This window comes from Lepidochelys kempii, chromosome 3 (assembly GCF_965140265.1).
Source record: "Lepidochelys kempii isolate rLepKem1 chromosome 3, rLepKem1.hap2, whole genome shotgun sequence".
Taxonomy (NCBI): domain Eukaryota; kingdom Metazoa; phylum Chordata; order Testudines; family Cheloniidae; genus Lepidochelys; species Lepidochelys kempii.
In genome coordinates, this window is record NC_133258.1 from 150,429,213 (window position 1) to 150,446,468 (window position 17,256).

Here is a 17,256-nt window from a genome sequence, read left to right on the forward strand (position 1 = left end):
GCCCCCATTGGCCTGGAGCAGCGAACCGTGGCCAGTGGGAGCCGCGATCAGCCGAATCTGTGGACGTGGCAGGTAAACAAACCGGTCCGGCCCGCCAGGGGCTTTCTCTGAACAAGCGGCGGACCGGCTTTGAGAACTACTGGTCTAGATAATACTTAGTCCTGCCATGAGTACAGGGGACTGTACTAGACAACCTCTTGAGGTCTTCTCCAGTCCTATGATTCTATGAAATGAAGCTATTAGCGAGTGAGTCATCCACACAGAGCTATATGTGAATCTTGCAATCTTAAATGCTCTGCCATGACTGAGAGGCATCTTGATACCTGACGAGCAGTAGAAAGGTCATAGAGGAGGATCCTGTACTGTTAGCGATCTTCCCCTTCCAGGAAACAGAGGTATTTGCGATGTGGAGGTATGATCAATGTATGAATATATGCATATTTGAGGTCAAGAGTGCTGAACCAATCTAGGGTGGATAGCGAAGGAATTATGGATGCAAGGGTCACCGTGTGGAATCTGAACTTCATGACGAAGGAATTAAATGTTCTGAGGTCTAAGATGGGCTGGTCTGCCTTCCTTCTTCGTATTAGGACACATATTTGGGCTTTCTGCATTCTAACTTCTTTCCCAGTTTGAGACATATCCATGTTATATCTCTGTTGCAGCGTATCCTGGAAGTAGATCAAACTTCTCTATGAAGGCTCTGGGACTTGGCCACACGATTATCCACTTCCAGACCAGTAAATGAGGTCTCCTTCCTTTCCTTTCCATTTCCCAGCTTTTAAAGCCAAACTCTAGAAGTAGTATGCAGCATCACTCTCTTTGCCTTTTGCCTTTTCTTGAGGCAATTGTTTAAAAAAGGTTCTTTACTTGAACAAAGTGGAGTACCTTTCTTCCATTTTCATCACCTTGCCTGGAAGCAAAAAATGATAAGGTGCTCTATCTGTGAGGAGATGAACTCAGGAGCTCCAGCAGGGGAGCTCTGTCACAACAGATAACGACCCTGCGTTGCATACGAGAAACTGAGGATTTTCTGGACAAAACTCAGGATAGGCTTCTAGGGGCACAAAGCTCTAAAGATATAGAGCAGGTTGCACAGAGGAGCCAAGAGGCCAGTGAAGAAGCTTGGCAACATGTGACCTCCAGAAGAGGTAAGCGGAATGTCCAGGTTCCAGTAACACAGACACAGGTAACTAACCGCTTTCATGTTCTCTCTGCAGGTACCATTGCGGAGAGTGGACCAGATGATATGTCTGGGGCGAGAAAGCAGAAGGAGACTCCGCTGGTTGGAAGCCATGAGATGCGATGTCCTGAGGTTGGGGGTTCCACGACCACCACTCCCAAGAGGAGAAGGCGGGTGGTGGTGGTCGGGGACTCTCTCCTCCGGGGGACTGAGTCATCTATCTGCCGCCCTGACCGGGAAAACCGAGAAGTCTGCTGCTTGCCAGGGGCTAAGATTCGCGATGTGACGGAGAGACTGCCGAGACTCATCAAGCCCTCGGATCGCTACCCCTTCCTGCTTCTCCACGTGGGCACCAATGATACTGCCAAGAATGACCTTGAGCGGATCACTGCGGACTACGTGGCTCTGGGAAGAAGGATAAAGGAGTTTGAGGCGCAAGTGGTGTTCTCGTCCATCCTCCCCGTGGAAGGAAAAGGCTTGGGTAGGGACCGTCGAATCGTGGAAGTCAACGAATGGCTACGCAGGTGGTGTCGGAGAGAAGGCTTTGGATTCTTTGACCATGGGATGGTGTTCCATGAAGGAGGAGTGCTGGGCAGAGACGGGCTCCATCTTACAAAGAGAGGGAAGAGCATCTTTGCCAGCAGGCTGGCTAACCTAGTGAGGAGGGCTTTAAACTAGGTTCACCGGGGGAAGGAGACCAAAGCCCTGAGGTAAGTGGGATACCGGGAGGAAGCACAGGCAGGAATGTCTGTGAGGGGAGGGCTCCTGCCTCATACTGGGAATGAGGGGTGATCAACAGGTTATTTCAAGTGCTTATATACGAATGCACAAAGCCTTGGAAACAAGCAGGGAGAACTGGAGGTCCTGGTGATGTCAAGGAACTATGACGTGACTGGAATAACAGAGACTTGGTGAGATAACTCACATGACTGGAGTACTGTCATGGATGGTTATAAGCTGTTCAGGAAGGACAGGCAGGGCAGAAAAGGTGGGGGAGTAGCACTGTATGTAAGGGAGCAGTATGACTGCTTAGAGCTCAAGTATGAAACTGTAGAAAAACCTGAGTGTCTCTGGATTAAGTTTAGAAGTGTGTGCAACAAGAGTGATGTAGTGGTGGGAGTCTGCTATAGACCACCGGACCAGGGGGATGAGGTAGATGAGGCTTTCTTCTGGCAGCTCACGGAAGCTACGAGATCGCATGCCCTGATTCTCATGGGTGACTTTAATTTTCCTGATATCTGCTGGGAGAGCAATACAGCGGTGCATAGACAATCCAGGAAGTTTTTGGAAAGCGTAGGGGACAATTTCCTGGCGCAAGTGCTAGAGGAGCCAACTGGGGGGGGGGCGCTTTTCTTGACCTGCTGCTCACAAACCGGGTAGAATTAGTGGGGAAAGCAAAAGTGGATGGGAATCTGGGAGGCAGTGACCATGAGTTGGTTGAGTTCAGGATCCTGACGCAGGGAAGAAAGGTAAGCAGCAGGATACGGACCCTGGACTTCAGGAAAGCAGACTTCGACTCCCTCAGGGAACGGATGGCCAGGATCCCCTGGGAGACTAACTTGAAGGGGAAAGGATTCCAGGAGAGCTGGCTGTATTTCAAGGAATCCCTGTTGAGGTTACAGGGACAAACCATCCCGATGAGTCGAAAGAATAGTAAATATGGCAGGCGACCAGCTTGGCTTAATGGTGAAATCCTAGCGGATCTTAAACATAAAAAAGAAGCTTAGAAGAAGTGGAAGGTTGGACATATGACCAGGGAAGAGTATAAAAATATTGCTCGGGCATGTAGGAATGAAATCAGGAGGGCCAAATCGCACCTGGAGCTGCAGCTAGCGAGAGATGTCAAGAGTAACAAGAAGGGTTTTTTCAGGTATGTTGGCAACAAGAAGAAAGCCAAGGAAAGTGTGGGCCCCTTACTGAATGAGGGAGGCAACCTAGTGACAGAGGATGTAGAAAAAGCTAATGTACTCAATGCTTTTTTTGCCTCTGTCTTCACGAACAAGGTCAGCTCCCAGACTGCTGCGCTGGGCATCACAAAATGGGGAAGAGATGGCCAGCCCTCTGTGGAGATAGAGGTGGTTAGGGACTATTTAGAAAAGCTGGACATGCACAAGTCCATGGGGCCGGACGAGTTGCATCCGAGAGTGCTGAAGGAATTGGCGGCTGTGATTGCAGAGCCATTGGCCATTATCTTTGAAAACTCGTGGCGAACCGGGGAAATCCCGGATGACTGGAAAAAGGCTAATGTAGTGCCAATCTTTAAAAAAGGGAAGAAGGAGGATCCTGGGAACTACAGGCCAGTCAGCCTCACCTCAGTCCCTGGAAAAATCATGGAGCAGGTCCTCAAAGAATCAATCCTGAAGCACTTGCATGAGAGGAAAGTGATCAGGAACAGCCAGCATGGATTCACCAAGGGAAGGTCATGCCTGACTAATCTAATCGCCTTTTATGATGAGATTACTGGTTCTGTGGATGAAGGGAAAGCAGTGGATGTATTGTTTCTTGACTTTAGCAAAGCTTTTGACACGGTCTCCCACAGTATTCTTGTCAGCAAGTTAAGGAAGTATGGGCTGGATGAATGCACTATAAGGTGGGTAGAAAGCTGGCTAGATTGTCGGGCTCAACGGGTAGTGATCAATGGCTCCATGTCTAGTTGGCAGCCGGTATCAAGTGGAGTGCCCCAAGGGTCGGTCCTGGGGCCGGTTTTGTTCAATATCTTCATAAATGATCTGGAGGATGGTGTGGATTGCACTCTCAGCAAATTTGCGGATGATACTAAACTGGGAGGAGTGGTAGATACGCTGGAGGGGAGGGATAGGATACAGAAGGACCTAGACAAATTGGAGGATTGGGCCAAAAGAAATCTGATGAGGTTCAATAAGGATAAGTGCAGGGTCCTGCACTTAGGACGGAAGAATCCAATGCACCGCTACAGACTAGGGACCGAATGGCTAGGCAGCAGTTCTGCGGAAAAGGACCTAGGGGTGACAGTGGACGAGAAGCTGGATATGAGTCAGCAGTGTGCCCTTGTTGCCAAGAAGGCCAATGGCATTTTGGGATGTATAAGTAGGGGCATAGCGAGCAGATTGAGGGACGTGATCGTTCCCCTCTATTCGACATTGGTGAGGCCTCATCTGGAGTACTGTGTCCAGTTTTGGGCCCCACACTACAAGAAGGATGTGGATAAATTGGAGAAAGTCCAGCGAAGGGCAACAAAAATGATTAGGGGTCTAGAACACATGAGTTATGAGGAGAGGCTGAGGGAGCTGGGATTGTTTAGCCTGCAGAAGAGAAGAATGAGGGGGGATTTGATAGCGCTTTCAACTACCTGAAAGGGGGTTCCAAAGAGGATGGCTCTAGACTGTTCTCAATGGTAGCAGATGACAGAACGAGGAGTAATGGTCTCAAGTTGCAGTGGGGGAGGTTTAGATTGGATATTAGGAAAAACTTTTTCACTAAGAGGGTGGTGAAACACTGGAATGCGTTACCTAGGGAGGTGGTAGAATCTCCTTCCTTAGAGGTTTTTAAGGTCAGGCTTGACAAAGCCCTGGCTGGGATGATTTAACTGGGAATTGGTCCTGCTTCGAGCAGGGGGTTGGACTAGATGACCTTCAGGGGTCCCTTCCAACCCTGATATTCTATGATTCTATGAATTGTTCTCAGCCTACGGACCCTGGCATCGCTGGGACCCTTGCTTGGCTTAGCTCAGAATCTGGAGATTTGTGGAGATCTTTGTGTCTTCCAACACCAGCTGATACTCCTCCCATGAAACTGCCACAAGGACATAACAGTTCTCCTCAAGTTAGGGAGGAGTGTCAAGGCCATCTCCAGTCAGAAATCACTGGGGATTCAATTCCCTGATAACTTTTTTTCCCCCTCCAACTTTAAGAGAATAATATCCATAGTCCCTTCTCAAGTTGTTAAGTGGGTATTAAGAATCACATGACAAGGAGCCTGGTCTTCCCCTGTTTCCAGCAGAAGGATTTGGATCGGTTCAGGGGGAAGCCTATAGGTGGGCTTGTTGATGGACAGGTAGAAGTACGGTTTGGGGTGAAGGTCATGGTTTCTGTAGTTGACTATACCTGCATGTATTGCAAAAATAAAAGGTGCCTTTAGTCTTTGTTATGCAGGAGGTCAGAGTAGATGATCACAGTGGTCCCTTCTGGCCGTAAAATCGATGTCCTTCTGTATTTCATTTCAACAAGGGGCACATTTTAGTGAAGAAGGAGGAAATATTTTGGTGGCAGGTTAATCTTTTAAAAATGGTAGTTGTTTGATGGGATTTGGAATATTAAAATAAGCCCTAAGGAAGAAGTTTAGAAGGCCAAGGGCAGTGAGGCAATCAGAAATTTATGAAATTGCTCTGTAATTTAGCAAATGGACATCACCTCACTTCAGTGTGATGGCAGACCAGTGTGTATGTATGTGTGTACATATATGTATATGTTGCCCTTAAGCTAACAAAGCACCATGTGCCATAGGTGTGAAGAGAAAATCAAACACCTGTTCCAACTCCCATTAAAGTGAATGGAATGATTTCCATTGACTCCAGCATGCTCTAAAGCAGAATATAATCTTCAAGTTACAAGAAATACAGTTAAATAATTTAATATTTGTTATAACTCTAGTCTATTTTAGTTTTATTGTCTTCTAATTGTTTTTTATTTACAGTAAAAGGGAAACATGTGGCATTTGGGGGTGATGGAGAGGAGGGAGATACTGATGGTTCTTCAGGTATTCTTAGTGAGGATGCTGAGGACAATGAGAAAGAAGATGAGTTTAGAAAGGTACTTCATTATAAAAAGAGAAAATGTATGAATTTCATAACAAAAGTTTTTAGAACTGAATAGAAAATGCCTAATTTTTAGTAACTGAGTAACTGAAGCCACCACACAACTTCTGAATGTAGTTCATAAGGTTAAAAATGTCTTATCTTTCAAAGAATGTATTATATGCTGCAGCATGGCTTTCATTAATCAGTTTTTCAGTAAGTAAGGGAGCCAGAGATGTACTGGTTGGGCAACAGCACAAGATGTTGTGCTATAATAAGAGGCCATAACAGACAGGCTTCCTCTAGTGCAGGCAAACACACATTCTCCTCTTCCTCACAGTACAACCAACTACCCATCCTCCTCTTCATTTCCCCACTGCCTCCTTCATTTCAGAAAGTCCACCCCTATATTTTTCTGGCAGACAGTGCAGAAAGGCACCCACCTTCTTTTTCATCTCCCACTGTGAAGGGAGTTGAAGCTTAAGTGCTAACTTAAATGCTAATGATAGTTCCAGGAGTTACAGCTGCTGGGTGCAGGTGAGTGGTAATGTGTTGTGGTGAATGGTGACTGGGTTGTGTACAGGTGCATGGCGCTCATGGGTCCTGTGGATTGAATGATATTTTTCTATGAACTTCTTTAGTCCAGTACTGTTAGACTTTCCTGCCTTTGTTCCTTTCTTCAGAGATCGACACAAGATTCTTGTGATTTTTATCCCCAAAATGAATGCTGGCTCCTCTTGATGGCATCTTACTTACTGCAATCATATTGGGTATGTCTACACTGCGCATTAAGCCCAGGTCTTTGACATGTGGATTTGGTGTTTCCAAGCTTGCATATGAGCATCCAGACTACTTTGTAGACTGTGTTTTCAGGTGCTGGACACAGGTCTAAGAGCTGTGCTAATGTGTCCATACTGTGCTATGGAGACCTTCTGACTCAGGTCTGCTGCTTGACCTGTGTCCAGACTGCAAAGTGACAGTGCTTGGATTTGAATCACAGCAAGACTGAGTTTCTGACTCCCCGCTGCCCTGCAGAGTCCTAGTACCTGGGTTGTGAGTGCTTGCTGACCAGAGTCAGAATGATTTGTGTGTGAATGGAAGGGGGGCTTAGGCTCAAAACTGAGTCAGAGCCCGGGCTTAGTGTGCTGGTTAGACATACCCCATTTAGAGCCTGTTCTTATCAAGGCAAACTGAGTTTTCTCAGGGATTTATCTGTGTGCCCTCTTCCAAGCAGGGTGGGTGGGATCTTTCTGTGGGGGTGTAGCAGGGGAGGACTATTTCTCTCCTTCTAGCTCTGGCCTAGCAGCAGTTCTGGAAGGGAGAGGCTATTTTGGAAGGCTTTCAGGAGACCAAGGGAATTCCTAATATTAATGCTTTCTGTAGCTCAGCATCTCCCACTTTTGTGGTACATATGGGCTATTCTTCTTTGACGGTTCACACTTATTCCACTCAAATAAGTGCATGCCCCAGAGCTGGAGAGTTTTCTATAGTAATATGCGTCAGTGTGGTGCATGCACTGTGTACTTCCTGGTGGTCCTTTCCAAGGCTATTTAAGCACAGCACTGCTTTGACCCCTCTCAGTTCTTTCTCACTTCAAGTGGCCTGAGTCACTCCCCATGCGGTTTACCTCATGGTTACTATGCAGTGAGAAATTCTCTTTCTAAATCTGCTACTGTCATAAATATAAAGGGAAGGCTAACCACCTTTAAATCCCTCCTGGCCAGAGGAAAAAACCCTTTCACCTGTAAAGGGTTAAGAAGCTAGGATAACCTCACTGGCACCTGACCAAAATGACCAATGAGGAGACAAGATACTTTCAAAAGCTGGGAAGAGGGAGAACATCAAAGGGTCTGTGTCTGTCTGGGTTAGGCTTTTGTCAGGGACAGAACAGGAATGGAGTCTTAGAATTTAGTAAGTAATCTAGCTTGATATGCGTTAGATTATGATTTCTTTAAATGGCTGAGAAAATAAGTTGTGCTGAATAGAATGAATATTCCTGTCTGTGTGTCTTTTTGTAACCTAAGGTTTTGCCTAGAGGGATTCTCTGTTTTGAATCTAATTACCCTGTAAGGTATTTACCATCCTGATCTTACAGAGGTGATCCTTTTCTTTTTACTGTTTCTTCTATTAAAATGTTTCTTTTCAAGAACTGAATGCTTTTTTTCATTGTTCTAAGATCCAAGGGCTTGCAAATTGGTGAGGATATTTACCAAACCTTCCCCAAGAAGTAGGGTGCAAGGGTTGGGAGGATTTTTTTGGGGAAAGACGTTTCCAAACAACGCTTTCTCAGGAACCCAGAGAAACGTTTGGTGGTGGCAGTGGAAAACCAAGGGCAAAGGGCAAAATAATTTGTACCTTGGGGAAGTTTTAACCTAAGCTGGTAAAAGTAAGCTTAGGAGGTTTTCATGCAGGTCCCCACATTTGTACCCTAGAGTTCAAAGTGGGGAAGGAACCTTGACAGCTAGTATTGTTAGTTTTTCTAGTTTAGTAATAGTTTATAGTAGTGCATGTAGTTAGTGATAGTTTGGTAACTTTTGTTTTTTAGAAGAAGATAGTGCCTGGTGGCATTCCATCACTGTCTTCAAACATTGCCCATTGTGTGGGGTGGCTATCCCAAACAGTGATCCAGACATGCTCTGTCTCTTATGCCTTGGTGAGGGGCATATCAGAGAGAAGTGCGGTATTTGTTGCTCCTTTAAATGAAGAACACAAATCTCTAGAAACGTGTGCCTCAAACAGCACCTCAAGGAGCAGGTAGTATGATCTTCTTTGGCACTGAGGCATATGGCAGGTCATTCAGCCTCACAACTGGCTTCTGAATGGTAACAAGTCTCAGACAGGCCTCTGACTCAGACTCCTCTCCACAGAAGAGAAGGGATCAATCCTCCTCTACAGGTCCTCCATGAAAGAGCTCCCATAAACTAGACAGGAGCGATGCGAAATCCAAGAGACTTTCATTCTACCTAAAAGAGAGATTATTGAACACTGCTAAAATTCCTCTGGTGCATAGGGCAGAACCCGGCCTTCATCCCATGTCTCCTTGGTTCCAAGGTGGAACCATACCAGTACTATACCATCGACTCCGACACTGTTACAGGGATGGCAGTTGAGTCCAGTACCAATAGACATGACTCCAGCACTGGTCCTTTTGGTGCCACCGCCCCCACAGCACTTTCAAGTGACAACTGGCCTGCTTGGCCTATCCCAAATTTTCCAATGGCACAAGAATATAACTTAAGATCTGCCTTCAGCCATTCTGGTTCCATCCAGTTCTGCAACCTCTACACACAGTCCACCAATGGTACCAGTACTAGTTTCTACACAGAGAGACAATAAAAATGCTTCCTCGGCACCAACTTCGGTACCACGGTTTACCAGATTGGTACTGTCTCTGACTTTGACTTCTGTGTAAAGTCTACTTCTCATGAGGCTTCAACTTAGAATAATTAATTATCAAGCACTTGCAAAATATGACTTCCTGCTGTGGGACAGACTCCCACCCCAATGGACATGTTCCCTAAGGAATATCAAGAGCAAGTAAGATCAACTATGACTGAGGGTCAACTCAACAGCAGAACAACACTCCGGACAGTGATCGATGTCTCAGATATGGTGACAAGGACCACAGCTATGGCTGTGACAATGAGGCAGTCATCCTGGTTCCAGATTTCTGGCATCCCTTGTGAAGTCCAAGTGACTATAAAGGACTTAGCATTTCAGTGGAATGATCTTCTCAACAATATAATTAATTAAGAATTATGTTATCTGAAAAATTCCTGCATGACCCTTTGTTTACTGGATTTCCATGTTCCAGCTCAGAATCACAAGCAATAGCAACAACAGTGGCCTCAGTTCTCATTCAGATACAGGCCTCAACAGTTTCAAGAACATCTTTCAGAGCCACTGAGGAAGAGACAATGATTCCACTAAAGGCACTCGTTGTTCTGCCCCTCGGCAGCCCCACAACAAGGGCAAGTGCCCAGAAACAGTACTGATGTGATTCTCGAGAGCACAGCTGGAGCATCTATGGATATGTCTCCTTCTACTCAGTTTGGCAACTGCTTGTTTTATTTCAAGTAATCTTAGGTTGAGATTACCTTTGGCCAGTGGGTCTTCAAGATTTGTGAACAAGCGGTATCCCATCAAGTTTCAGACTGAGGCCATGTCCTTCTTTCCTCCCTGTCCCAATCTCTCTTCAGGGACACTTTTGCAACAAGAAGTCAACTCCTTACTACAGCTGGGTGCAATAGAGGTGGTACCTCAAGAATTCAGCTGGAAAGACTTTTACTTCCAGATTCTTAACCCCAAAGAAGAAAGGGGGATTTAGACGCATCCTAGACCTTTGATGTCTTAATCTCTTTATTCATAGTTTCAAATTCAGGATGGTTGCCTTAGCCTCTGTTATCCCCTCCTTGGATCCTTTGGACTGGTTCAGGGCTCTCATCTTGCAAGATGCCTGTTTTCACAGCTCAATAATTCTGGCACACAGAACATTTCTAGAGTTTATGGTAGAGATATCTGAGTACAAATACAAAGTCCTACCCTTTAGCCTGTCCACCATTCCAAGGGTGCTTACCAAAGTTCTCCATGATTGAAGCCCAGCTAAGAAGGCAAGGAATCCAGATTATTTTACCTACACAACTGGCTGATATGGGGCACATCCCTGCAGTAGTTCACTGGCTCCATTCAAAAGGCTCTCAGAACCTCTTTGTTACCCTAGGTCTTGAGGTCAACAAGGACTAGTGGACACAACTGGATCAGGTATGCACAGATGTTCTGTTCTTCTCATCCCTTCCATCGAAGACCCTAATCATGAATGCGTACACCAACTTCAGGTTCAGTGGAAATGGCTGATGCCCAAGACTTCCCTTCTCATCAGTATGCTAGAACTCAGAGCTCTTTGGCTGCCCCTCCTATGGAGACTTACCAAAGCAGTGCCTACAGACAATAAGATGGCCGTGCATTACATGAATAGGCAAGGAGGAGCCTGGTTTTGCCCCGCAGTGTAAAGAAACCTTTCTTCTGTGAACTTGAAGTATTCGGCCTCATATCACCCTGACAGCTTTCCATCTTCTGGGTCTTCAGAACACTATGATAGATTGGCTCAGCAGAGACCTCTCAGAAAACCCTGAATGATCCCTCAAATTTTGTTGTCCAAAGTTCGTTCCACAGAAGGGAATACCAGGCGATAGTTCTATACATGACATGCCACAACAACAGATGCCAGAGGTTTTGCTCCAGAGGAGGTAAGAGCCCAGGATCCCTCACAGATGCCTTCCTCTTCCCTTGGACTGCAGACCTCATGTATATTTTTCTAACAATATCCATGATCTCCAAAGTCTTGTGGAAGCTTGGATAAGACTCAGACTGTCAATCTGATAGCCTCATCTTGGGCCAGGCAGCTCTAGTACTCAGACTTGATGAGGCTTTTGATTTAGAAGCCCATCACTTAACTGGCCTTGCTTGACTTACTGTTTCAGGTCTACTGTCAGGTCCTCCATTCAGACCCAGACTCTATATGTTACAGCCTGGGTCCTGACTGACTGACCTCTGCTGAAAGGAATTGCTCAATGGCAATCCTAAACTTCTTGCTTCAGAGTTGGAAGCCTTCCATAAGACAAATTTACTAATTCAAATAAGACCTTTCTCTGTGTAGTCTGAACAGCAGCACCTACACTTCTGCAAACAATGGTCCCAAATATATTGAACTGTTTACTCCTCACTGAAACAGTCGGGAATGTCTCTTAGATTGATTAAGGGTCATCTCCCTGCTGGAGGGACACACATTGTTCTCTCAGTCTACTGTACTGAGATTTCTTAAGGGACTGACTTATGCCTTTCCACCAGTCAGAGAACCCCTTGCTCCCTGGGATCTCAGTGTAGTGCCAACTTGCTTAATGGTTCCTCCCTTCAAGCCAATGGCTCCCTTCTGATACTATCACCTTTCCATGAAGACATCTTTCCTGTTGGCCATAGCATGGGCCAGGAGAAAAGGGGAAATTCAGGCCCTCCTGGCAGAATCCTCCATACAGTCTTTCACAAGGATAAGATCACCCTGAGGTCTCATCCTAAATTCCTGCCTAAGGTGTCTCAGACTTTCACATTAATCAATCTATTAATCTACCAGCCTTTTTTTCCCCACAGATCTCATTCTTACACGACCAGAGTAAAACTTCATACACTAGATGTGTTTAGAACATTGTCCTTTTCCATGGCCAAGATTAGGTTAGTTAGACCTCACCAAGACTATTTGTTGTATTTGCAAAATGGAAGGGGGACAACCAAGTTTTTCACAGAGACTATCCAAATTGGTTTTGGACTTTATACATTCTTGCTATGGATTAGTGAAGCAAGATTTACCTGGTCACATAAGGTCTTATTCAACCTGTGTTCAGGCAGCCTCTGCCAGTCTTTGACCAATGTTCCCTTGACTGAGGTTTGTAGAGCGGTAATTTAGAAATCAGTCCATACTTAGACCATTCACTATGCCTTGGTACAGGCCTCTAGATCAGACGCAAGCTTTGGTAGAGTGGTCCTTCAATTGATATTTCAGTAGGACCCCTCTTAGACATGTCCAAGAGCGGTGTACTGCTTGCTAGTCACCAAAAATAGTGCGGATAATCACTCTAGAAGAAAGTACAATTATTTATATCACAGTAACTCTGGTTCTTTGAGTTCTTATTCTTATTCTATTCTTATTCTTATTCTATTCTATTCTATTATTTATTCTATTTATATCTATTCTATTCTATTCTTATTCTATTCTTATTCTATTCTATTCTATTATTTATATCACAGTAACTCTGGTTCTTTGAGTTCTAATTCTTATTCTAACTGATAGGCAGTTGAGACCACCCTGCCCTTTATATCCTCAGCTGGTCACAAGGGCTGCCAGAGTGCAGGAATGGCCCAAAGTACACTGCTATCTCAAAATAATCGAATCTCACACACGTTGGGTGCATCTACATCAAGAGTGGAATCTTATTTTTATTTTGTTTTAAGTGGTTTTGTCTTCATGGACTTTAAAGTAACTTTTTTTTATCAGATGATTCTGGTGATTCATTTTATCAGATGATTTTTTTATCCAGATGATTCTGGACTTCAAGCTCTTTGACTTATAGACCAATTCCCAAATAGAAAAATTACTGTAAATCCCTTGTTTTTGAGAAGGAACTGGAGGTGTTGAAACTAATAACTGATAATAAGTTTATTCAAACTTACTTTAAATCTTGCTGATGGATGAATGCTGAGTGACTGGTTGTTGCTAGATTTCTTTTTCAGTTAGCTATTTTTGTAGGACTTTTATGATGAACATTCTGCAATCTTGTGACCCAATGTCATCTCAGGTCTTTCATTCAGATAAAACAATGCCAGTTTTCTCAAAAGTGGTCTCATGAATCTGTATTTTTGATATTTTTAGGTGTTCACAGACATCAGTCTCTATGGTATTCAAAATACCAAATATTTTTAAATTGCTGATTTAATCAGGACTTTTCCAAATCTAAAGATGACCTAATTTGAATCAGATTAGACCAGCTTGCATGGCTCCAAGATAGCCTTGCACCAGATTAGTTCAAATATCTTGGAGGGAGGTGCTGCAAGGTGGCATAAGCAAAGTTTGCAAGTCATAAGAATCAAGGATTAGGCTGAGAAGTCCAGCCTTTTCGGTCAGTAAGTCACATGAGAGGAGACTGATGTTCCAGAATCTCCGAGATCTTGAGGAGAGGAAGTCACAACATCAACACACAGGCTATGCCAGCCTTTGACCAATCTTCCTGCAGCTGAAGAAAGTCTGCTAGTGAGAAGCACTGTGCCAGCAGAACATTACTGTCTGGCTTCTTGACTGCAGTTCTAGCTCTTCCTCTATGAGAGACCAGAAGACTGAGAGAACAGAAGAGGTTGCAACCCCCTATTATCTTAAGTATCTTAATTTTCCTTTTTCTATTTTTATTAGTTAAGAAACAGCCCAGCCATTTTATATTCTTTAATTTTAGGATGTGAAAGTGTAGTATGTACATGCACAGGCCCGCCGACAGCAATTCTGGTCCCCAGGGCGGAACAGTCAGTGGGCACTCTTCCAGCAAGGCCAGGGCTTCCACATGCCACTTGGCTGCCTTCGCTACTGCTGATACCACTCATTGCATGCCTAGGAGCTGTGCAGCCCGCCAGGGCAATTTAAAAGGGCCCAGGGCTCCCGGGCCCTTTTGAATCGTCCAGGCCCCTGGGCAATTGCCCCTTTCCCCCTTCCCCCTAACCCCAACCCCCCGTCAGCAGGCCTGTACATGCATGTATGTCTGAGCACTCATAAAGACCACAAGGGGAAGGCACCATAAAAGGAAAGATCCCCAAGTTTAAACAGCCCTAAATATTGTCTCATAGACTATATGAATAGTTTTATCTTTAAAAGTCTTGATGATAGACTTTAAATTATCTGTAATTTCTGGTAAATAAGAGTTGCCCAACCTTCTGCTTTTCAAGAGTATTTCATTAAAAATCTGTATTATAATATCTCTGTTGTGGAGAAGGAGGAAAAGGTTAGCCACCACATAAGAACAGAATTCTAGGAAGGAAGCATTATAATTGGCTTCTCAGGTTGTGGTTTAGACATTAAACCAGGGGTGGCCAGCCTGTGGCTCCGGAGTCACATGAAGCTCTTCAGAAGTTAATATGTAGCTCCTTGTATAGGCACCAACTCCGGGGCTGGAGCTACAGGCACCAACTTTGCTGTGTGCCGGACGGTGCTCACTGCTCAACCCCGGCTCTGCCATGGGCCCTGCCCCAACTCCACCCCTTCCCACACCCCTCCCCCATAATGGCCTGTAGTGCCCTTGCTCTTCCCCCTCTCCCCCAGAGCCTCCTGAACGCAACAAAACAGCTGATCGGGAGGTGTGGGGAGGGAACAGGAGGCTCTGATCGGCCGGGCTGCAGAAGGGTGGGAGGCACTGGGAGCAGGGTGGGGGAGCTGATGCAGGGGCTGCTGATGTATTACTGTGGCTCTTTGGCAGTGTACATTGTTAAATCCTGGCTCCTTATCAGGCTCAGGTTGACCACCCCGCATTAAACCATTTGCTTTCAGTATTAAACTCTTGACCTGTTTAAACCAAAGATCTGATAGACTTTAGTGTAAAAATCTTTAGTTGGGATTTATAACCAAATATTCAACCACCTTTTTAGAATCCTCTTTAGAATTTATAAGCATTGATTTTGATATTCATTTCATTTAATTAATTTGATGGTTAAATTCCAATCCAATACTGAATCTAATTTATTGATTTGATTTTGATTTAATTGTTGTAATGTTCCATTTTTAGTTTAATATTACTATTAACAGCTTAGCTTTGATTGTTTTGTTGATTTTTCTTTTGTTTAAATTTTTAAATAAAATGATATTGAACCACATTTCTTTCAATAAGCAGTGTTGGTCCAGAACTTTTGAGGATCTTGTTGGGTGTTGGCTAGTTAAACTAAAATCCTGACCATAATTCCCCATAATTAGTCATTGATTCTCAGCTGGTGTAAGGGGGGACCGAAATGTCCCATTTCTGGCTGAGGTAACATTTCTTGTGGTATAGGCATTGCAGACGAAATTAAAAATGCAGGTACAATTATTAATTGTTTAATTTATAAAATTTAAAAATTAATTATTATCATTAAAATGAGAATTTTTTAAAAAAAATATTACTTCATTGAGTGACTTAGAATAATTTTCTCTCCTTTATTTTACCTTCTCCAATTTACTTCTTTTACATTTCTTTTAACCTTTGGATTATATGAATAAAGGATCTAAATATTTTTATTTGTTGCAGGAATGTAAAGAGATAGTTGCATATTTCAGTCATCAGTTATTAGACAGTCTGTTGAAAGCCACCCGGCTATCTTTGGATACTCTTAAAAAAAGAATGTTTGTTTCAAAGTAAGTTGCAAGTGAAGTAGTACTTCAGTAAAACAGCTTAGAGAGTAATACTGAGGTAGTATTATGAAAATCCATTTGGTTTCTTTATCTTTGTTACCAAGAATTTATACGAAAGACTAAGGGGAAAATGCATTTATGTTCATTGATTGTAATTCTTTTTTTCTAGTACCAACAGATGCTACACATCCTTTTTTCATGAACCAAAGCCTTCTGCCTTTTAATATACCTTCCTGTTTTCAATAGACAAAATAAAGGGTTTTGGCAGTGTAACATGTTTCAAATTCATTATTTTTTGTTCATTTTTTCTAGTGGCACTCCCAATACACTAGGTGGTTTCCGGAAATTGGAGAAAGAATTAACCTTGCTTTACATAGCTCACATTCTAACAATGGATAAACCGATTAACAAAGGCTTTTTCCTTCAATCCTTCAACCAAGATTTTCCTTCAATCCTAAAGAAGGTCATCCTGGTGACAGTTTTGATAGCAGATGTATCTGTGAATGCCATGTGCTTTGACTTTAGAATAGTGAACTCAAACTCTGAAGCCAAGTGCTAGATCTGATTTCATCCACAGATAGCGAACAAACACTCTAAGCAAATATTTTGTGCTTCCAAGTTCAAAGAATCCCTACTTTTCTGAGAAAAGATGGTGAAACAATTGTAGCTTACAATGCCCCAACCCAAAAAGTTGCTTCCTCTCTCAGCCAACAAACCAAAAAGAGAATAAAAGTTTTCCTCTACGCAGAGTCACTCCTTTTGCTCATACTCAGGGCAAAGGAGAAAGGAGAACACTTGCAGTGTGTTCTTGGATTGCAGATGCAATCCTTGGAGTAAAGTCTAGGATTCCAAGACTAGAGTTATCTCAGATGCCCCCTAGACATGGCGTCAACTATCCACAGAGATTTGGGCCAGTTCTGTAATCAGAGCAGACACTTTGGGGAAACTGTCCTTGCTTAGGAGATTGGTCCTTCCCCACTTCATGCAGCAAAATGTGGGAAATATCCCTTTGGAAGGACTGGAGTTGTTCAGTGAAAAGACACAGCACTCTAGAAATTAAAGGATTCCTGATCAATCTTGGTCTGTCTACCAATCTTCCTATGGAAGACCCTTTTCCATTTTCAACGTAAGGGACAACAGTAATAGTAGGCTATGGTTTGGTACACAGTTTCCTCAATGAGACAGTCGTTTACTAGAAGATAAAGGTCTAGACATTAGAAAAAAAAAGTCTTTATATGGTTCAATTTCTGAATCTTCCTCCAAGATGCAAATCTAAGGACACTCTTGAATTTTCTAAACTTCTGGATTTTAATTTCCCTTCCATTTCTTCTTGAGGAATCATGATTTTTTTCATGATGGCATGGAGTTGAACCTCAGACAAATGGATTTTGG

General features: G+C 43.8%; 1 protein-coding gene across 1 annotated transcript in view; it reads left to right on the forward strand.

Annotated features, from left to right (window-relative positions):
- DNAH8 (dynein axonemal heavy chain 8) overlaps window positions 1-17,256 on the forward strand; it is a 577,606-nt gene that overhangs the window by 180,559 nt on the left and 379,791 nt on the right. Inside the window, exons 23-24 of the mRNA XM_073338555.1 lie at window positions 5,855-5,970; window positions 15,761-15,867. Of these exons, the coding sequence (XP_073194656.1) occupies window positions 5,855-5,970; window positions 15,761-15,867 (223 nt within the window). The remainder of the gene's footprint in view (window positions 1-5,854; window positions 5,971-15,760; window positions 15,868-17,256) is intronic.